General features: G+C 37.5%; 1 protein-coding gene across 5 annotated transcripts in view; it reads right to left on the bottom strand.

Annotated features, from left to right (window-relative positions):
- Positions 1-23,571, bottom strand: part of METAP1D (methionyl aminopeptidase type 1D, mitochondrial) — a 45,080-nt gene that overhangs the window by 3,211 nt on the left and 18,298 nt on the right. For 4 of the 5 annotated variants that reach the window (XM_014249231.2, XM_088058916.1, XM_088058917.1 and 1 more), the window contains exons 2-6: positions 18,832-18,998; positions 16,152-16,301; positions 12,670-12,818; positions 11,950-11,992; positions 7,975-8,138 (exon numbers count right to left, since the gene is read on the bottom strand). In XM_014249231.2, the coding sequence (XP_014104706.1) occupies positions 7,975-8,138; positions 11,950-11,992; positions 12,670-12,818; positions 16,152-16,301; positions 18,832-18,998 (673 nt within the window). Of the gene's footprint in view, positions 1-2,929; positions 3,342-7,974; positions 8,139-11,949; positions 11,993-12,669; positions 12,819-16,151; positions 16,302-18,831; positions 18,999-23,571 lie in introns of those variants that run through there. The other variant, XM_088058920.1, reaches the window with a different exon arrangement.

Below are 23,571 nucleotides of genomic sequence, written 5' to 3'. Positions count from 1 at the left end.
TCATAGTACTTCAAACATTTAGTATAAAAACAAATTGAAAGTCCAGCAAATACATTTATGCTAAATAAAAATGTACTTCTAATGAACCAACTGCCACAGAGGCAAAGCCAAATCATAACAATTACAGTGCTTCAGTTCTGCCTGCAAAATCCATCCTGACTTTCATGGCCTGTCTCAGGGAAAAGCATCTCTGAGAACTGCCTGCAGGACCATGGCTGGGCACTGATCCCCACCCATGGTAGGAAAGCAAAATCCTATCCCAGTTCCCCAAAACTGGAGGACCTGGAGATACATGGGATATCCTCTGTCTGCTGGCCCACCCCATGTTCGCAGGCTTCACTTTCAGGCTCTCCCTGTACTCAAGCAGTGGTGGAGGCAGTGGTGGACGGAGTGATTTGAGGCTGTTCAGCCAGGAGGCCTGCCCATATCCAAACCAGAAAAATGCAGAGATTCAGGAAGATCTGGAGATTGATTAGAAGTGACAAGAAAGTCACCCATGTCCCTATGTATCACCCCCGTACTATTTCTAAAATCAAAGAGGAGCAAGACAGGAAGGCACTTAGCCTGAAGAGATTTTGCCTGAAACATTAAAAGCTTCACTTGCTTCTTTGAATGAAGGTAGTCACCAGAGAACTTCAGGTTTATCTGTATTTATGTCTTAGGAAATGCTCTCTCACAGTTTCACTACAGGTGGAAAGCTGAAAAAGTTAAGCAACTCAACTAAAGGTAAAGCTGTTGCAGAAATTAAAGCCTGTTAATCCCTGTGGGGTAGCTTTTATTCAGGTGCAAAGTGGCCTCAGCTTGCTGTACAAAGTAATCCCCTTTGCACACCAGGCTCCTCAGACTCTGCAGCGCTGGCTCCAGAGCCCATGGGTCAGTGCCCCAGGATTTAATGCCACTCAATTGAGGGACATGTTGCTCCACCACAGTAAAATGGCACTGAGAGAGTAGAGTTGGTTAATGCTGCAGTGTTCAGACCTTAGAACATGCTTCAACAGGATTTGTATATTACTTTTTACCTACGCATTGCTCTGATATAAAGACTGACCACATTTCTTCATAAACTCTGGAGAAGAATGGAAATTTCAGGTTTAGCTACCCCCAAACTCCAAAGTACTGGAAAAGAGGATTACCAATAAAGCTAGAAATTTCGGCTTCATTTGTTTGCACTCCAAGTCCAGGCTTTATAAATAGTTTATGTTTACATAAACTTTATACATAAATTATATTGAAAAAAATAATGAAGGATTATGCGATGAGAAGTGCTACTAGAGATGGAAAATACTTTCTCCCCTGCCTTTCTATCATGTTCCCTGTATCTGGGTCAGAGACTTGGCCTGCTGGCTATGATGCTGCTGAAGGCCAAGAAAGAAATACAGGGAATGGCAATGAGTTAGAAAGCCAGATTCTTCAGAAACATACACAAAATTCAAGATCTCCACTGACCAAGCCCAGAGCAATGCAGATGATGATTTCCATATGAGTGAAGTGATTCTCTGAAGAGAGATGGGAGAAGCCATCCATGCAACATATGATAAGGTTTTCTTTCATCTTCTGCCAGTCTTTATGCAAAATCATAAACAATCACACTAACTGTTCAGTTTTGCTGATGTCCTTACATGGCATCCCTGACCACTGACAGACCATGGTCATTTTTTGTATTACTACATGATTTTTCTTCCAGAAAAATCCATGTTCTGTAGCAAGACAGAAATAGTTTCACTCTGTGCAGCTCTGAGCACCACAGCTACATACTTTCCAGGGAGCAGGGGAAGCTCCAGCCTCAGCATTCAGCTGCTGCCAAGGAGGGTGGCAGTAGCAGCAGGAGCTGCATGTTGGGCACCAAGTGCACAAGCACCAGGGTACACAGAAGGCAGTGTTACAACCGTATCCTGTCTCCCTGCAGTCAAAGAAATTATTCACATGCATCTCAATGGTGAATTCTACCACTTTCTTGTCAAATAGCTTGAAAACAACTCTGTTAGCATCAGTACTTCAGTGGTTACTGCCTGTGATCAGAGGGGACCCTGGAAAGGATCCTGGAGCTCCCAGGGCTTTGACATCTACTCTGACAGACACCATGCCCCTCCTTCTTCCTTCTTGTTTACATACAGAGTCTTGGTATTCTCTACATAAAATGTAACATGGTCAACAGACCTGAAGTGACACACAGAAAATAAACTGTAGGTTGAAACTCAGCCACTTTCAATCTGGTTTTAGTATTTGCATGCACTTCAGAAGGTCCTATGAGGCGTTTCTCTCCACAACTACTAGCTTTAAAATTCCAGTGAGCTCTTAAATCCTTGTGGAATTACAGTAAACAGTCTTCAAAACAAAAAAAACCCAAATCTGCTAATCCTAGCTACAATTTGCAAAGGTAATCCTGTAAATGAACATGTTGGTTGTAACTTTGAAACAGCTCTGAGAAGAGCAAAATGAACTACTGGTCTTGCTTAGCCTCTCTGGTCTCCAGGATTCCCAAATTGTGGAATCTGATTCAAAAATCAAGATGCCGGAGTGGAGCATTTTTGCACACATTTACCATTTGTTGCTGGCAACAGCTCAACATTTTGGTCTCACTGCCCAGCCCAGGACCTGTCAGTGGTGGCCTTTCTTTGTGGCTTTCCCATAAGACAACCTTACAAGATTGCTACCCCAATTTCATCAAATGCTTCCTGCAGACAGTGTAAGTTTAGACATTGGAGGAACCCTGATTGCAAGTGGGAAAGCAGTGAAGGCAGGAGGCAGAGGCTGCTGTGGCTGAGCTGGGCTGCCTGGCATCTGCTGTGGGAAAGGATGTGCCAGTCTGCCAGTTCCCCATGGATGGGGCACATCCCAGCAAATAATTTCCAGAGCAAACGCTGGGGCAGCAGAGGTACACCTCACAAGACAGCATCAAGAGAAAAAAAAAATTCTTCAGAATAGTAACTGTTAAAAATACCCATTGACAACATTTATTATCACACATATTGATTTTTGTTGCATATTTGGGCAGAGGTGAACTGGGCAGGATTAAAAGCATAATTATTTAGTGACCCCAGTATTTGATTTTATATTTTGCTGCCATCTGTTCCAACCCAGTGGCTGCAGAGTCAAGAGTAGCTGCAGTGCTGCTTTTCTTTTGCTGATGGCAAAGCCAGGCCAAGTGTCTGGCATTGGGATGGATCAGCAGTGACCCAGCTGGTAAAGGAACATCACTGAGGGCCGAGATATCCTCCTGGAGCCATTGTCAGAGTCTGTCATACGGTGGTGTCATGCTTCGGAGAGTGGAGACAGAAGAAATGGGTGTCAGCTGCCATCTGAGCATCCTCTTCCCATGTTGCCAGACAACAGCTAATTCTCTGAAAGGAGGGATAAGTGTGGAGACATGCACTGCTGTCCTGACAGCAGCCTAACAGGGAAATTGCCACAAAGGAGGAACAGGCAGGACTGACTCTCTAGAAAGCTTTCCCCGATACTCAAGCTTCCCCTCGAAGGAGCTCTTGGGTGATAAATCTCTCCTGTTAAGCTGAAAAGCAGGTTAAAAAAATTTCCTTAGGGGACCGTCCTGCACAGATACCCTCTAGGAGCACCTAGAGGAGCATCTTCTTTTATTTTTACCAAATTTTGTCACTTTTTCCTCAAGGTAGGTCTGGTCTAGTATTCTTAGCACTTCCCAAAGAAAAGAAGTGAAATAATCCCATTTTCAGCATTGATAGCTATTGCTTTTCTGGGCTCTGTGGTGGCACAAGGGAAGGAAGAATTTGACTGACTGGACAAGATGGCACAGACTGCTTAGCTGCCAAGGATGAGCATCCTGGTGAATTGATCTCAGCCAGGGATGCTCCTCCCACAGTGCCAGCTTCTCTTACCAGGGATGAAACTTTATCCAAAACAGTCCTGCAGAGCAGCATGACATGAATGTCTGAAGTTGTTAAACAAATTTGTCTTACACTTCTTGGCAGTGAATATATACTTGAGAAACACTCAAACTGGTAACAGTCCCATGATAATTGTGTTCTTATATAGGGATCTGATTTTTGTTTTTAATTAGAAGTAATCATGTTTGTTTTAGCTATATTATTAGCAAAATGGCCACTGAATGGCATACTTGCTTTTTGTTTTTTTTTAAAGTATTGAAACCAGACTCATCCTAAGCTATATTTATTTGTGATAAAAATACCTATTTTGAATAGTGCCATAATATCTAATTTGAGAATTACAAAATTATACAGAGAAAATATTCAAGTGGTTTTTTTCTGAAATAGTAAACCTAGACTGAGGGAATGCACAAGTTCACGGATTCCCTGTAATGACAATAAATGTTGAGGTATAATTAGTAATATTTTTGAAAATCAACAATTGTTTTTTGAAAGAAAGGTACATTTTAGTTTCAAACTGGAACACAAATTACTGTATTTTTCTTACAATAGTGCTGAACTTTTATTTGAGGTTCCCTGTTTCTGAAAGCAGACATGATGGATTGAAATAAAAGATAATTTATTGCAATGCTTACTTTCAAGTGCAGAGAGAAGCAGTGTAATTGTAATTTACAGTAGCTGTCAAGGAAAATCTATCACAGATGACATTAAAATGACTTATTTTGCCTGAGCCACTTATTGTTTAAATGTGCATAATCTGATAGAAACAGATTTTTTTTTTAAATCTGCTTTATATTGTTCTAAATTAATATCAAAACATATACTTATGTGTTAAACATTTTAAACCATTTATTAATACTTTCATCACTATTTTTTGTAGGAGTTGAAATTTGGTTTATTTAACAACATCACTTTTAAGTTCTTTAGCTCTCTACACTCATAACACTTTCATGCACTTCGATGCACTGTCTAAAAAGCAGATTTCAAACTAGATATATTTTTGTCTGAAAACATCAAAAATGGTAGAAGAAAATGGACCATAGGGACCAATTCTATTTACACTGGAACTGACCAATAGTTTTGATATGCCTCCCAGTAGAAAGAGGTAGCAAAACCCCGAATTTTTCTAAGCAAAGTAACTCATGAACCCATGCAATCTTTTATTTGCACCTTGCTGCCGATGGGAGAATGAACTGCTATCAATTAAATACTCAGTATCAGCTACTGAGCTTCCATAACAAAGACTATGTTAGAATATTGACTGCAAACTTACTCAGAGATATAATTATTCTTAAACTTACTGTAGAAAGGAAATCTCATTATTTGTGCATAAGATACATTCTGCATATGACTGGAGCATCTTTACAGAAAAACTGATGAAAGAAACCTAGACCCATTTCCATTCTGATGGACCTAAATGTTTTCAGCTTGTCAGTGCTTGTTCTAAGGCATTTATAATATCTAATTCTTGTGAAACTTGAGATTTTGATATATATATATATATATGTATTATATGCCTGTCTGCAAGTAAATGTCAAATGACAAATAACCTGAAACACACAGCTTCACCAAACCAAGGTGAGCTTTCAGCAGAGGGAGTGTTAAAGTAGTTCTAAACAAATCAGTACGTTTAAATTGTCAACACGATAAAATCTTGAGAAATAAAGTTAATGACCTGCTATTTTATATGCAGTTTTGAACAGCTACTAGCTTCAATTAATCTGCTTTGCAAAGGGGACACTGACTATATATTTACATTTTGCAAGTAAACTGACCTCTGTAACAACACAGCAAAAATCCAATGTCACATTCAACTCTGTTCTTTTTCTTTTTCTTCTTCTTCTTCTTTCTTTTTTTTTTTTTAATTTTTTTAACAGCTAGAATTAATGTCGTGAATCTGTAATGAAATGCATTATCCTGCATGGAGATTTATCAGATTTTCCAACTGAATGCCATGCTTTGCTAGCACTAGCTGGAGTTCACCTGCATGTTGGTGTGGCGTGTGGCTCTTTTTTGTAAAGAGTTAAGTTGAACACAAAAAAAGGGAACAAAGGTCAGCACCCAGCCGCCACTTGAATGTGAGATTTTTCTTTTTATTCCCCTTGATGTATACTAGGCTCTGTGTTATTAGTCTTAATGATGGAAAATTGTAGTGTTGATACAAATCTTTTTTTCAAAGTAGTAGGCGGGAGCTCCATTTGTTAGTAAGTTTTTTTGTGACTAAAAGCCATGGACAGTACATTTATGTAGCAGTAAAAGGCCTAGATGCTCTTTCCATAGCAGAGCTAATTATTCCTACTGTGACCTTACTGATCTACCCTGTTCCTAGTACATCTCATCTGCACGCCTGTTCCTCTGTGTAGATGGTGTCAGAGAATATGAAAAACCCTATAATGAAACCATTTTCATGATGGAGAAAGGCTACTGGAGTTGCACTTGCTACAAAGAGGCTCAATTATATGAGTAATTGTGATAATTTTCTACATTCATAGCCTTCAATGGGGAAAAAAGAATGAGAGCCACAAAAGAAAATTACTTTAACAAGAAAGTACAGAGAGTAAAAATGGAAGAAGAGACAAAAAGGGGGAAAAAATAACCAGAAAAAAAAAAGTTTAAAAAATAGATCTGGAGGGAGGAATAGCAAGACAGGGAGAACAACAGAAATGCTCAAAAAGCCTATGTGCAGCTGTGTTGCACAATTAAATTGAATTTTTTTTCTGCAGTTGATGAATGTGACTACTGCAAATGTGCCTCTGTAGTTAGCTATCATTTGTTGTTCCGTGACAGGAAAAGGATAATTACCTCTCAGAGAGAATCAAAGGCTGACATGCCCTTTAGACACAGCCATGAATGCAGAGCTCGATAGAATGCTTGAATAAGAATCCAGTGTTCTGTGCCCCCTTCTACTCAAGAATAAATTTTGTTAAAATGCAAGAGCACCACCAGTAAATTTGTTGAACCCTAGGTGTTCAAAAATATGAGGTGCATCTATCGACTCATCCCATTTGCAAAAATAAAACTACATTTTGAATTCACTTCTATTATATTCATGGACAGTAAGATAGTGAGATATGCATTAAATTTCTTTTCCCAGTAGGGGTCTGATTCAACATTTCCTATGAAAGAACAGAAAGACACTATCCTTTTTCTCCAGGCTAGTTAGCCTATAATTTAAAACTGTCAAAAACACAATTTTATACAAAGTCTTCAATAAAAGCTTCTCAGATATAACCCAAAGAGGTTTTACTAAAGTTTGATTCAGACTCTGTTACAATATTTTTAAAGCTATAAATATATCTAACTGATATTTTGCTGTTCTCTTTTTTTCTTAAAGTATTTGAAGATTTACAAAGAAAAAAAAAAAGGCAGCATCCTTTCAAGGTGACTAAGCCTTGCAGCTTTTAAGTAATCAGAATGAATTCAATAGCTTGTTGGGACCATTAGCAGTCCAAAGAAGTATTGCTTAATGAAATGTATATGATATATATTTCTTTCTTTTGGCAAACATTTTAAAATAATCCATAGGTACCTTCAAAAAACTAAGGCACATTTTTATTTAAAGCCATCAGCAGAAGAGTCATGACTGCATTTATGTGAAGGCTAGAAGAGATGCAAAATAGGGAAAAATCTCTGAATGTCAGCTCTTTTTTCCCTGTGACGTTAGCAGGCACTGCTCTTTGTAAGATCAGAAGCTCTCGAGTTAAATATTTTTGTAGTTTTTAAACAAAGAGCTTATTTATGTTGACTAATTCCTTTGTAACATTCAATGAAAACAATGGTTTCTAACTGTCTTACACTGTTAGACAGATGTGGTGTACTGTCACAAATAAAAAATAAACAAAAGCCCACTACAAATTACATCTGTTAATTCAAATCTACTTTATGAATATCTTTGTCTTTTTCTACAGTTATCTTTGCTGACCCTAGTGTAATTCACTTTAAAAAAAATACCTCTTACCCAAGGAACAACATTACAGCTTGGCAGTTCACATACTGATATCAGACTGAAATGATGGTTTTGAATCATAAAACATGTCATCAGCTTTATACCAAACCACCAATAACCTTTGTCCCATTTGCCAGCCCTCCTTTTACTTGTCAATATAAGGCTTACCTGATTGTGTTTCCAATTACAGAGAAGGGAGCCCCTGGTCTGCAAGCTGCAATTGCTTCATCTCTACATTTCCTGGCAACCTCCACTAACTTTTCACCAGATTTATCCACATTGCCCACCAAAAAGGTTTCAGAAGTGTCACCATGGTAGCCATTGTAATACACCTAAACATACGCAGAAATGTAAAGACATTTTTTCATTTTGCATCCAGAAACAAATCATCATCTTAATTAAATCCATTCTTTCTAGGAACAAGCGATATATTGCAACAGATAGACAGGGAAGTCATATTTGCAAGACTGGAAAAGCAAAACATTGGAGAGGAAAAGAAAAAAAAAAAAAAAAAAAGCTTGAAAGACTGCAAGGTGCCTAAGGATTGCCAATGTTGCCAATTAAAAATTCAAGAAAAGCAGAAGCTGTGCATCTATGTGCCCAGCAGTGCACCAGGCAGTGACACTGCTTAGCCACAGGACATGAGAATAACTGGGCTGCTTGCGAGATGGGTGGGGGCCGTGGATGGGCTGAAGCACGCCCTGGGGGCTGTCGGGTGTTCACCCATCCTGGCCCCCACCCCTGCAGCCAGGGACCTGCTTGCACCCCAGAGGGGCAGGGACTGAGCCCCAGAGCTGGCCGCGGGCACAGGGGAACCTGCTGGTGGCTGGTAGGGAGGTGAATGTCCGCAGTCAGCAGCCCCCGCTGGAGCTCTGAGGTGAGAGCCATACCCTGCTACCTACAGCCAGAGTGAACCCCACAGAAAGCAAGGACCAAATCCAGTCAGCTGTTGCAGGTTTTCTTGAATCTCATTTTTAAGCTGTAATGTGGCATTATCATTGGATTTCACTTCTGATTTCCAGAGATTAATTTTGAGAGAATAAATGTACTGCTGTGGCACTGAAAAATTTCATGTTCTGAAAATGAAACATGCTGTTGAATTAACTACATATTGTTTTTTCTCTTTTCTTTTTGACATTTCATAGGTTTTAAACGTTAGCTCTCCTGAAATTCTCTGTTGAGCACAAGAGATCCTGGCTATGCACTATGGAGCTCTGCAACACACCATTAAAATGGGGTTTGCAGCCCTGCACATGGCAGGCAGGCCCATAATTGTAAGACTAAGCGATATTTCCCTACAAAAATACACATTATAATGGTGTACAGTTTTGATCTTCTAAAACACTTTTTCTCCCTCAAACAGTGGGAAACTATCCTACAACTAATTACTCACCGAGCTCGAACCACTGAACTTTTGCCACTGGCAAACTATTTGTGAAAGACAGACTCACATTCTTTTTTGTTGATTCCAAACTAAAAAAAAATCCACAATCCCAAAAACTCCATGCCACAGACAGTTTATCCCAAGGCCAGGTTTGTCTTCAGGCTGAGATATGAAGAAAATGCAGGCCACTAGGAGCAAGGGGTATTTTAAAGAAAGGTGAGTGCCAGTAAGGGCCCAACTGTGTTGCCACTGCTCTGGCAAAAAGGAGCTGCAATCCTCTGCTCTACACCTTCCTCTGCCAGTTCAGACTATCACAAAATCTTATTTTATTTTTTTATTTAATGCCCATTGGGCAGGTTTTAAAGTAGATAGTTCATATTTAAACCGAACTAGTTTGTTTTTAGATCTAGCAAGTAAAACACACAAACCCCCAACATTAGACATCATCATCCTGGAAAAGCAAACACAGATTTAAAACGTAACACAAGAGTAAAAGAAAAAACAAAACAAACCAACAAACAACAACAAAAAACCCAACAATAAACCAAATAATAATTACTGCAGCCTATCAGCTGCAATTACATATTTCTGATGTTAATAAACTACAACCACAGCAACTGTAACATAATATTTCCTTAAAATTCAGTGAAAGAACCAAGTTGTAGGAAACACTGACCTGGTAACAATAGGCTGAAAATTGCACTATGCTGAGGATCCAGTAATGGATAACACTATTGTCTCTATATTAAAACCCATTTTCAAGTCTGCATGTTTCAAGCCTATAAAATTTGTATTTCATCTATGAAATGCTACCATTTTAATTGTGCTAAAATGGACTTTTTTTGTCCAGATAATTTGTACATAGTGTTAGGTGTTTACACATAACAACTTGAGTATTATTTAATTGCTTTATAGAACCTGTACACAATTATAAACAATTTGTTGTGCAATATTTACTTTGATTTTTATTCTGTGAGGCTGTGAAATGCCCCAGTTTTTCTCATTAAAAATAAGATACGAGATCAGTTAATAATGCTGAAAAGTAGTATTTTTTCCTCAGTTGCTTTGGACTAAGCAATTATCACACACAGCACAGTTCAGTTTCAAATGCTAAAAAAAAAATCTTACAAGGATAGCCAGAAATTGCCATCCTTGCAGGAATCTTCACATTCACAGGAATGTCAAGATTTATTTTATTTTATGACAGTATATTAAAAGCAAATAAATATATGTCTGCAAAAAGGCCAGTAATATTTAGTCAGACATTTGTAAAGCAGAATGGACAAGATATGGACACTGTGTTAATAGAAAAAAAAGTTTAATTTAGTTTATCACGGAAAGTATCTGTGATACAAGTCGATACTTTTTTAATCTACAGTATCATTATTATCCTGACAGACTGAACAAAAAGTAAAATGAACCTTAAGGAGGTACAAAGAAATATGATTTAAATCCTTAGTTGTTGCAAACTGATTTAGTTTAATAAACTGAGCAAAGCAACACCAGTTCACACCAGTAAAAATGAAGGCAAAAAATGAAGTTTAAAAATGCTAGATTGCACTGTGTAAACCTGATAGTCAGAATTCTACAATTAGAAAGTATGGAGATGGGAAAGAATTTAAAAAGATCAAAAACCCAAGGCAAGCCAAATCCAGTTCTGGATCACACGTGAGTATATAATGGGAAAAAGGTCGTTGACCCTAATTTTAATAGAAAAAATATTTTAGAAAGCTTGAATCTCATGCTCAGAGGTAGGTCTGCTAAAGATTTCTTCACTCTGCCAGTATGATAGTAGTATCAAGTTACCAATAGGTTCTTTAATGATTTTAAAAGCTTGTTTTTATGAGATTCTACTCCCTTGTATGTGACATATTATTGCAAAATAATGGTGGGATTCAAAAAACATCTGTGTTCATATTAGAAATAAACAGCACTTTAGACAAATAGAAACATGCAGAGCAAAAAAGAAAAAAGACCTCTGCAAAACGTTTTTTTTTTTTTTTTTTTTTTCATAAATGAAATGAGAATTAGGTTTCCAGTTCCTGTGCTTTCTTGCTCCTAGGAAAACCCAACCTGTGTTTATTTAAATAGCTATAATTGATGATTCCCTGGAAATATTAAGTCCTGGTTATATCACACTATTTCTGTTTCTGCTCAAAAGGTTCAGGGCTTCTATACCAGAAATGGAACACAACACTACCTTCGGGGATCTTAATAAATGTAGGGAACACTGCTAGCAAAAGAGTTGCTGTCCAAATAGACTGACATACCCAGGCCAATGCAGCCTCTAATGACAGAGTAAGATAATGTCAGGCCCCACTCAAAATCAGCAGGAAGAGGAAGATCAATCTTGGCAGAGTGAAGGAAAAATGCTGGCTTTCTTCATGTTAGCTCATCTCATACATATCTATCTTCAGCTGCTGCCCAGTACTGTGGTGCTCTGCATTAACTACACAGTGGATCAATAACAATTACACCTTCTCAAAAACATGACACATAGCAGGATTGGGTTGACATTTCACTTAGGCCAACATTGATCTCAGTGCATCTGATTCCAGTCCTAAATTCAAGTCAGGCCTGGGTCTAGCTGGAATAAACACACAGTTAAAAACAAAAAAGGAAACCAGCTGCTTGTGCCTTGGCTCAGAAGTAAACAGCACATCCATCTGTGCATCCCCCATCTCCAATCCACTATTCTTCCTGTTGCTACTAGTGATTCTAAAGTTGATCAAAGACTATTTTTTATATGAATTACTCACCGTGACATCAATGTTGATAATATCTCCATCCTGAAGAGGTCGACTGAAACATAAACAGAAAAAAAAAATAATGGTGACAGACAGTTCCCAACAAAGGGAATGTAAGAATAAACACCTAATGACACATACATAAAAAATCAAGGGGTAGATATTTTGTGATGGAGGAAGGCAGAAGCAAACAGAATAACCATTTTTAATGTTCAGCTCCGACTATTTAGAGAACAAGTGTAGCTGAATATAAAATAATGAGGAACAACTACCCGAAAAACATATCAACACCTGAAAAATCCACCATTATATTTATTCTTTTTCTCTCACTAGGGTTCATATTTTACTTTGTGAGTAGCTGAATGTATTGAGAATATAAAAAAAATCCCACATAAATTCAAATATATTTATTCCTTAGCCTATACTTATTTTGCTGGATGAACAAAAAATCAGACCATACTGGGTTTTTTTCCCCACACACACTAAAGTCAAAATGCAATATGCTATTTTTCTTTAAGTGTCTGGACAAATAGGATAATATATTTTTTTTCCTATTTCACATATATTTCTATAATAGCTGTCAGCATCATAGAGTAACATGTTCTGCATCTACAATGTGTTTAAGAATGTCATTTAGTTAAGCTGAAGTATATTCAATATTAAATACAATTTATTAATTTCAGTTTAACACTTTAATTTCCAGTTGCAAAATGTACATTATTGAGGAAATACCTGTCAGGAATACCGTGACATACCACGTTGTTTACGGAAGTACAAACAGATTTTGGAAAACCTCCATAGCCCAGAGGTGATGGATAGGCATTCTGTCTGATTATTTCATGATGAACAATGGAATCTATTTCTTCAGTTGTCATGCCAACCTAAAATATCAAACATAATATTCTGTTAAAAAAGCAAAGAGAGTTTCTTATATTTATTGAATCTGATTGCAGCCAAGCTTCAATGAAATATTGGACATTTCAAATATACTGTTTTGATACAAAACACTATACTGTCTGATATACTTTATTGATGTATGGACTTTTTTTTCTGGAAAAAAAAAGATTTTAAATGAAGCATGCATTAGAAATGAGCACTCAAAAGTTCCTAGAAAACCTAAAATCCTGCCTACTTCCTTTCTGTTCTTTTTTCCATATCCACTTTCTCAAAGACACCAATTTCCCATGGCATCGTTTCAGTAGCTACTACAGAAATATCTTGTTTCAATGCTTTCAGTCCCTTTAAACACAACATTATTTTCCCCTTTTATTTGTAAAAGAAAGGATATTAATTCTTATAATTGCCCAGTGCATTCACCACAATGTATTTAAGCATTTTAAGAAATCATTTTCCAGGTATTCTTATTTTTTTTTAAAACACTGAAGTATTTAGATTCAAATTTTAAGGATATTTTACTTAAAGTTGCCATAGCCTGGATGATCATTATAAATCTACAAGTACTGACCCATCATTTTTAGAAACCTTCATTTTTATGTTTAATATTTTCTAGATTAATCTTTTCCTCAAGATTTTACATATTAAAAAAACCTCTTTCATAAATCATTCAGCCATTTTCTGGATGTCCATGGAGTGCAAAGTGCACATGCATAAAACAACATTATTTTTGCTTTTCTTTTGGATCAACTCTGTAGCTGGAATGGTTAGAGCTGAAATTTGGTAGGGAAACCTCTCTAATTGAGGAGTACTTTTGAGGGTTCCTCTGTAAATTGATTTTGCTTTGAAAGAGTTCCGAGCCTTTGAAAATCATACTTTGTATGGAGTATCATTCTTAGCACACTGAAGGAAATATCACAGTGGCTGTGACTGTGGAGTAACATGTGAAACACAGGTAGGCTGTGGTGCAGGAGACAGTTATATATAGAAATATTGCGTGGCCATGCACAGTCAATACAGGAGAGTGCACTTGAGGATAAAACCAGGTCTGTTTACTCAGCTGAATTTTGTTCAGCACAGAAACGTTGTTGGGCAGGTGAGGAGCAATGACTGTGGGTTCAAGACCGGGATTTGGAATTACTGCACATGCTCCCGCTTTGTAGCAGCCATGGCAGCCTCAGTGCTGGGATGGCAGCCGCAGCCTTGGCAGGCTGTCTGGACTGGACACGGCAGATGTTGGTTCTGGATAAATACAGGCTTTTTTCCTCCTGTCTTTGCTGAAACATCTTCATCTCTAGCCCACAGACAAACTGAACTGCTATGTACCCGGCTGGCTGCTGCCTACTGCTGCTCTGCTCAAGCAATTTGATGTGGTTTTTGGATACACAGCTGACAGACCTCTGGTCTCTGCATGGCTTACACCCTGTGAAAAGTTCTGCTTTTAACAGTATGTGCTTTACTTTTAAAGATACTTTTGCTAGCTGGGCAAGTTTGGGGTGGCACCTGCTGTGCCCCTAATCACTTATTCGGAACAGGGCAATTCAATGGTATATAATAAAATATTTTCATGTCAAAGAATCTGCGGTTTTATTCCCAAATCTGTTACTCAAACCCAGGAAAGCTATCATATATAATACTGTATTGTAATTTGAAATCCCACAGGCAGTAATGGCAACATCAAAACCATGTTCAAAATACATCTCTCTGTATCCATGGATTATAATGCACCATTGTTATATTGGGGGATCTTACTGCCACTAGCTAAAGCACAGGCAAGAGCCAGTTTGAAGGTGGGTTCAGCAAGATAGCAGGAACAGGTGGAGGGATGGGACTCTTCAGGTAAAATAGGAATGTAAAGTTCAGATTATGAGAAAAGGGTAAAAGAGCTTGGTTTGTTTAGTCTGGTGCACAGCTCTATTCCTGCATGAAGGGAAAGACACAAGGAAAGGCAGGAAACTGCTTGAATTACAGAGCGGTGTTGGCATAAGAACAGATGGGTATAAACTGACCACGTGCAGCAACAGGCTGGAAAGCAGAAGATGCTCACTGTCAATGAGGGAGAGTTTTGGAGCATCCTCACACTCAGGGGAGTCTTGAACAAACACTCGTGTAAAACAGAGCTCGCCATCAGTTTGTGACTGACTTGGGCTGTACTCTCAGCATTGCAACTCCAAATGCCACCTCTCTCACAGTATACAGGTCCTGGTTATGTAATTATTAACTTATATAACTTTTTGCTTCAAAACATTCATTATGTATGTGTAGTATTTTGCTATTATGTATGATTTGTCACATAATATGAACAGTGTCTTAAACTACACCATACTGCATACATTTGTGTTTACACATGGTAACAACAAAAGAGTATTTGTGAAATACTGCTCTCATTCAAAACCCACACTGCACCCTGAACCTTTGGAATATGTATATGCCTTTAAATGAGTAAGTTTTATTGTACTGAAAAATAATTGAATATTAAAAATTAAACATGCACAAAGCTATGTAAGATTAAAGCTTCAGGCAATTTTGTTATTTGCCATCCCAGCTCCAGAACTAAACCTTTGTGAAAGAGTGATGATAGCTGAAAGAAAAATCCCCTTTTAAGTCAATGGCATTGACCTACAGTCCCCATCTATCTCTGCGTCTCATAGCTACTCAACCCATTTCACCTTATCCAATATGCTATTACATGAAATACCAAGGCAAGGCTGAAAAAGCATTTCTTCATCTGCAAAACCTGGTAGTAGGCTCCTCCCTCTACATTTTTTCATGGGAGGTACCCTAAAAAGCATACTGTAGGAACATTCCTGGAAATCATGAGGCTTTATTATCAATGCACTCTGGAAAATTGTGTAGAATTTGGCAGTTGTTTTTTCCAGTGGCAGCTCTGTGAGACATACTGGATCCCACAGGACAGTGAGGGCTGAAGGATGGACAGGAATGGAGGAAGCAGACCAAGTGTGGGCTTGTACACATGCAGAGCTGGGAAGAATAACATATGAGGTAGATGGGTCATGAAATGAAAGGAAAGAATGTAGCACGTGTCTTAGGATTTGACACAATCCAAAGTGAAGGCGATTACAAACACTGAGATATTACACCTGAGCCAGTCAGTAACTATGCACCACGTAGGTCCAAAGTACAGAAATAAATAAGCAGAACTGAATCAAAAGTTAATAAATCCTTATTTTTTCAGGATCAAACTTAAAGTTGGATACACATTATAGGAAAGTTAAAACAACAAAAAAGTAGGAAAAAACCCCAAATAAGTGAAAGCATAAGAGACACTCAAGCTGTTATGGGACTTCTGTAATTGTTACCTTTAAGCCCTTTCCAGCCAGAAGCAGGACATGACGGGCCAACTGACAAGCTTGACGAAGCCCTTGAATCTGATCTTCATTCTTAATTTCTATGTCGTCTCCCCAGTCTGGTACAATGCCTGTCGTCACATAGTCTGGCTTCTTTATGTGCTTGGAGAAAAAGGATTGAAAATGAAGATCAGAAAACTGAGCATGACAATGGGATCATTTTCTCAGATACTGCCTCCTGCTTCATGGCAGCTTGCCCTTTCTGTCGTAGTATCGACCTTCCTAAGCCATCAGGGCAAACCCTCAAGGCTGCCTCAGTATTTCTTCCACTGCCCTTTTGAACTTAACATTGCCTGTTACTACTGACTTACACAGTCTGTTAGCCTTCCAGTGCTGAAACCCCAGATACTGCAGCTGACTTCCAGCACAGACAGTTTCAAGTCAGGAAACTGGGAGAAAGACTTAAAAACTCTTCATTTTCTTTTGCAAAGAGGGACATTTTTCACAAAAGGCATCTAAACACTGGAAGTGATCGGACAAACATACAGAATTAGTCTCAAAATTAAACCTGATCAAATCCCGTGTTTCTCATTCAAATAAAACTCTTATTGAGAAATCCCTGAGATTGCTTTTTGACTAAGAACCTTAGGATTTAACTTACTTTAATATAGAGGTTTTTACACATTAATCAAGTTCATATGCTGTGTCCAAATTTGTCCACCTACAACATCACACAAAGACATCCCAATTTGCTGTGTCAAGGTAAGTGTAATAAGCCTCATTTTTTCCACACAAGAACTTCTCAGCCCTTGTTTGAGGTGAAACTTAATATCTGACTTTTTAAAATCCACAACGATTTAATGATGTTCATAAACATGAAAGCTAATAAGAATAGTAATGTCTTGCACAGAGTTGGAAATGCACTTTCTCTCAGCAGGTCCTGGACTATTTCACTGGCTGCAGAAGAATCCCTTTGCCCATGACAGCCAAACTGATTTTCTGCCATGCTGGCCACAGGGTGAGTTTTGCACTGACTTCACAAAATACTGAGTCAAGCTGGCTGCCAGAAGACAAAGTAGGCATTTTGGCTGTACACAAAACAACCATACAACAACAGGGTGTTGGAGTAACAAATAGTGGGACAATTGATGAACTCTACTGGGATTTTAGGAAGACTACCATTGCTGTTACAGATATTTTATGTCTAATCTGATAAAAACTGAAAGTATATTTGGCAAACTATTGCCAACAGGATTTCAGATTCCCATTTCTTTGCAATTAATGCCATATCAACCTTAACAATGTCCCATTGCAGTAGTTTGGGCCTCAGTTAAAAAAACAACAACAACAAAACAACACCATTTGTTGGATTAGCAACTCCATACACAGTATCGCCCCTGCCTTCCTCTTGGAGGGCACTTGCCTATTAACTGAGACATGATCCTACTGACCTCTAAGAACTGTGAAGGGAAAAGCCCAAAGCAGCGTACATACAAATGTCTATGTGGACAGTTTCACACCAACATCTTAAAAAACACTGTTATTTCAGTGTGATTTCTGGCATATTCTGAATAAAAGCAATAATTTTGCCCTCAAGTTTTCAGAGTTCATAGACATGGAGTGATTTTTAGATGTCTGAGAACTCTGATGTGGGAAGATAACTTTTCATTATGACAATATATTTCTTTCTCTTTATCTAAAAGAAGCATCTGAATACAGAAAATAAAGTTTTTTAATTCTATGATTTTTAAGCTTTTGAAAATATATAGAGCATGTAACCCTATGTTCTCCCTGCACAGAGAGCTTCCACAACCTCTAGGGTAGGAAGAGCCCTACTTCCACCATTCTTATCTGATTTCCTATCTAACAAGTTTTTAGTATATTTGGCCCATGGAAATGCCCTATATTTGGCATAAGAAATCTATATTAAAATGAAAAACAAAATTGTAAGAAGTACTAATGCACATCCTGTGAAGAAATGTTTAGAAAGGGTACTTTGGTTTCTTTTGGCTAAAGAAAAGATACTAAACAGTTAATCTCTATGCTGTAATTAAACAGGGGAAAAAAAAAGAAAAGGAAAAAAAGGAAACCAGAAGTGGAGCACATGTTAAATTTGCATTTTCATCAAAAAGTCCCTTTTGGCTTCAAAGTAAATAAAAACAAAAATATATGTTGCAAGGAAAAAGAACACTCAGGCACAAAAAAGAGAAGTTTAAAACATACAGTGGGGCGGTGGGACAGCTACCAGCAGGTACTGTACATTTTCTTTCTGACATAACCGAATAATAAAACCATCAGCAAAATATAAGCATTTTTATAATTAGCTTGCTGGAGATTTATACAGAAGGGGACTCAGATGATCATGAATGATTCCTACTGACTTTTGGTAAGACTGTCTACAATTGCTCCAAACAAGAATCTGGACCCAGAATTTTCGACAGATAATTATAATACTCACATTTATTCTACTATAACTGAACAAGCCCCAGGTTTGAACTCCCTCATAACTAAATACATTACTGAGTTTAACATAGTAGACAGCTGAACATCAGCTCTCCTATTTCAAATACCAGACCAAGCAACAGGACAGTGATCCAACCCCCAGCTGTTGGACAACAAATACACTTGATCATGACTGCAGTCAAACTCTACACTGACTGAAGAACAGATTAGGTAACAGAAATTGCAGTACCTTAGGAACTTGGTGAGCTGGAGAAACCATGGCTGGCCAAACTATACTATAAGCAGCATTTCTTTGTCCCTGAAAGAAGAAGCATCTTTGCTGATGATTGCTTGAGTGCCTGTGCAGGTAGTTACGATTGCACAAAGAAAAGATTATGTGGCAGCCAGTCACAGAACCTGTTAAGAGATAAATTAAAAGTTATTAAATTTTTTTTTCTACTCTCACATTACAAAATGGAGAGTATGCAAAAACAAGGGCATCATGTAAAACAAACCACAGAACTCATGTAGTTGCTAAGGGTAATTCAAATCTTGTACTGTTTAAGAGGAGAAAGAACGAAAAGAAATGAGAACAAAAAACATTCCCAAGTAATACTTTGAAGCTTTATAAAATACCAAATCAGTTTTGGTTTGATGCATTAAAAAGCAGTGTGGGTAAATTTCCCCACCATTTACAGAAAGGAGTGATACCCTAACTGGCCTCTGCTTGGAGCAATTTGCACAGCTGCACTCTTGAAGGCTTGGCAAAGCAGTTAATAAGGCACAATAGCAAGAAAATAGAAGACAAAAAAAAGAAGATTTAATGTTATTTCATACAATATTTTCAGCTGTATTTCTGCAGAATTGGTCACATATTTGAGCATAACAAAGGTAATGTTGATCTTTGTCTTGTTGCTCAAGACACAAAGAGCAGTTCCTTTTGTTCAGGGGGCAACAGAAGAAACTTCAGGAGTTATTTTTAATCTTGGCCAGAAGTAATTGAAGGGATTAAAATTTGCAATTTATTTGGAGTATTTGAATCAGATTTCAATTTAATTAGCATGGGAATTTGGGGCAAAAGTTTCATAGCTCAAACTTAGTAGTTGGGCAATGACACTTCTGCCCCCACAAAAAATGAAAAAAGGAAAAAAAGAAAAAAGGAAAACACAGAAAAGAAAGGGCAGTTGAGACCCAAAGGCTCTCAGAGACATCAAAACCAAAATAATGCACCACAAAAGACAATGCTAGCATCAAAACCAGAAAATTCAAAAGGATTTTTGACAATGCCCAATTACATTACAATTACAGAGTGTGTATTTCCACTACTCAAATGTTCTACAGTATAAACACAGGTTCTTTTGTGAAACATAAGTTTAACGTAATAGTTGATCTGCTTCTGAAAAATGTCATTATGTATACAAATACAAGAGCAATCTTGTGGCAAGTAATCCTGACGAATAATTATTCTTCAGTAAAACGGTTTTGTTTAAACAGAAGTAACTAAACATTTTTGTATCACAGAAATTAAGAAATTAGTCTACTGCATATTTTGTAACTAAGTAAAAATATTTATTTCCAAAATAATTTCTTTCTTATCTTGCATGCTTTTATTCTATTGTACCTTTCTTCCTTTCCTTTGTATTCATTTATCATGTTCAGATGCAGAAATTATCCTTCCACATGTGCAATCCTTATAAGACAGCCCTTTTACAGTATTCCATGACATACAGGAGATTTGAGTTATGCACTGTTTTGGAGCCCCAAGCCCAGACTGAATGAAATAGTTGCATCAGGTTTGCGTTAGAAATGTTCCCAACTGTCTCTTTGCACTGATCAGAATTACATTTATGTTCTAATATCTGAAAAGTTAAAATCTAGATGTAGAAACTTTTAGTCAAGCAAATTTTTACTGGTGGTTTTTGTTGCTGTTATTGTCGTTGTTGGGTTTTTTTACTCATTTGTTTTGTTTGGGTTTTTTGCTTGGTTAATTTTTTTTGTTTTGGTGGCTGTTGTTGTTTGCTTGCTTTACTTGTAGATAAATAACAAAGTGGAGCTGAGGTTCATGTCCAGCCCTCAGTATAACCCAAGTACCCAATGGAAGCTACCTGCTTCAAAACAGAAGCAAGTGCCTCCAGGGAAGTGGGGCTGCCCAGTTAAGAGTGGGCTGGATTGATTTGGTAGCCTATTAAGTAGAATTTAAACAGCAGACTCATACTCTACTTTCCTAGAGTCTCCTCCACAAGAAAAAAAATCATTGTCTAATTAACAAAAATCACCCAAACATACAAAAAAAAGAGAAAGGGTCACCTAAACTGCAACTGTAAGCACGTCTGAAGAACCCAAAGCATCCTACAAACTCCCTGTCTGGTTTGTACTCATTTCTGGAATTTGGAAGCACAGAATATGCTGAGGCAGCAACTTTTGGGCCATCAGAAGTAGCAATCACTCTGACAGTGTAAGCCAAGTTCTCTCTTCTACAAAGTGCTGTTGAAGTACCTTGCTCTTAGCACAGCTAAAGGTACTACAAATATATCAAAATCCCACACTCACTGCTGTGGTTAGCTAAAGTCCACATGGACATCAGTATGTGAACATGCATTTTAAACGCTCTCCTTGATGCCCAGAATGCTCCCTGGGCACCTTGTCTACTGTGCCACAATTTAACTGGGGAAGAATGGTAAAAGTGTGCTTGTAAATTATTCCAAATGTGCTCCCCCAAATACACACTCTTAAATACATTAAACCATATCCATGGGTGTACGTCTATTGACTAGCTCACATTCAGAAGGGATGTTTTATTCAGAATAAAATTTTTACCTCTATTCTCCCAAAGATACACTGCAAGTGTTGTCACAAAATAACGGGATAATAAGGTACCGTAGCCTGTTGTTATTCTACTAACTACTCATTATAAACCAGATGCATACAAAAATACCTACTACTTGAACAGATGAAGTGAGACAAGCAAATAAGTATCACCATTGTAAAATACAATTCCTAAATTATATCACAAGAATTATAAACACAAGACAACTAAACCTTTATTTGAAATATAAAAACTTATAAGAGAAAACATTCTCCTACAAAGTAAAAATAAAATTAAATAAAATGGCATTAAAATACAATGAAGTTACTGGTCTGTAATGAAAATCTGGATTCCATCCACACACTTCCTTCCTTAAGAAGGCCTTCTAATGCCTCCACAGCTCCTTTTATTTTTCAAGCTCCCATATTCTCAGCTAATTCGATATAGCAACATCATCAATCACCTGAGACAGGAACAACTGTCTGTATTCTCCAAGTCTGGCTCAGAGGTTCCCTCCTCCCCACCCCTTACACCCATCAAAGCTTTTCTCAGTGCCTTTACTTCTGAAACACTGGTGCTCAAGCACATCCTTTTGTTAAGCCTTCTGTGTATACTAATTACTATAAGATAATTCACAAACATGGCATTTATACATCTTCCAGCAGAAACTGGAGCCACCGGAGAGCATGGTGTGTGAAGCTGGGTAGGCTGGTAACAGTCCAGCACAGCCAGGGATACAAAGTTGACCCTTTACATGTTTATTCTGTATCCCAACAGCAAGGCTACCTCACCTGCCATGTGCAACAGAAAATTTACTATCAGCTGCACTAAGGAGAATTATCAGCAGTGTTACTGAATCACATCAGCAGCTCGGATGCATCGAGCACAGAAAATTACTGACAACTGCTCCGCTGAGCCGCCAGCGAATCCCACTGTGCAATCCTTGTGCGCGCATGTCCTGCCAGAGCCGCTGGATTCCTCAGCACACCTTCCAGACCTTCATCTGGATTAATAATAGAAATATGCACTGTGAGCCCTTCTGAATTACCAGATGAATTTATCTTGTGTGGAAATTACATTTCTTTTCCATTTAAATGAGTCAGTCAGAGGGGCTGAATATGGCATTCAAGAATTATGATGGGTGGGAGCATTTTTAAGTGACTGATTTTGCAGCACAGAGTGCCCTATATTTATTAGCCTTTTACTCTAGGGCTATTTTAATTGTTATCTGTTCATGCATGTTACACTATATAATGAAATGCTCCCATTTCACTCCTAGAGTGGGGAGTTTTTTTATGCGTATCTCTATTAATGACCCTTAATTAAGTTGATTTTAGTAATTTAAATGTGATTTTCCTCTGGTCAAGAAGTATTTTTAACGGGAGATATTGGAAATGAACTCTCACATAAGCCCTTTTCTAATGCTTCTTGTTTAACAGTTACAGCAAATTATCAAGCTATGTTTCCAATGAATGAAGTGTGGGGTAGCTGGGCAAAAAACTGCTCATTTACATGATTCATCAAATGTGATTGTTAGCAACCATTTTTTTGGTATTTATTCATGAAAATTTAAATTTTCCAAGCAATTAACAAAAATATTACCAATTGATAAACTTCATTATAGTTCTGAGCTACAATAAATACAAGGGTGCATCTTAAAAGAGACAATAAATAAATTAACGTATTGTAAAATAATTTAGTCATAGTATCAACAGAAGCAGAGTACCAAAATTATTTAGGATTGCAAGAATTAACACCCCAAACTATTTAGGAAATAAAATCAACTCGCTCTTGATAAAGTTAATAACATCAAAAGCATTGTTCTGACAACTCTTTTCAAAATATGTGATTTAATCTTTATTTTTAAACTGAAAAAAGAATGACTGTAGAGATTTTCTTAATATATACTCATTTGGACGTAAAACACTAGAGATCTTTCATTTGGCTTGTCAGGTAATTTTAATACTCTACCATAATTTAGGTTCTTGTACAAATACTAATTTTGCTGAAACTTCTGAGGATTAAAGTTAAAATGAGGTATTAAAAATCACTAAGGGTAACAATATATGGAATCCAGCCAATGCAACTAGGTAAGAATACATAGGTTCTTACTGCTAATTACCAAATGTTCCCATTTTTCAGTCCAAAATAATGGCTGTGATTTGAAAGACCTTTACTTGTAAT

Source organism: Pseudopodoces humilis, chromosome 8 (genome assembly GCF_049639895.1).
Source record: "Pseudopodoces humilis isolate 2021_Gansu_Grassland_sample_001 chromosome 8, ASM4963989v1, whole genome shotgun sequence".
NCBI classification, from domain to species: Eukaryota; Metazoa; Chordata; class Aves; order Passeriformes; family Paridae; genus Pseudopodoces; species Pseudopodoces humilis.
The sequence above is the reverse complement of the archived record's forward strand: the minus strand, read 5'-3'. Positions and strand labels throughout refer to the sequence as shown.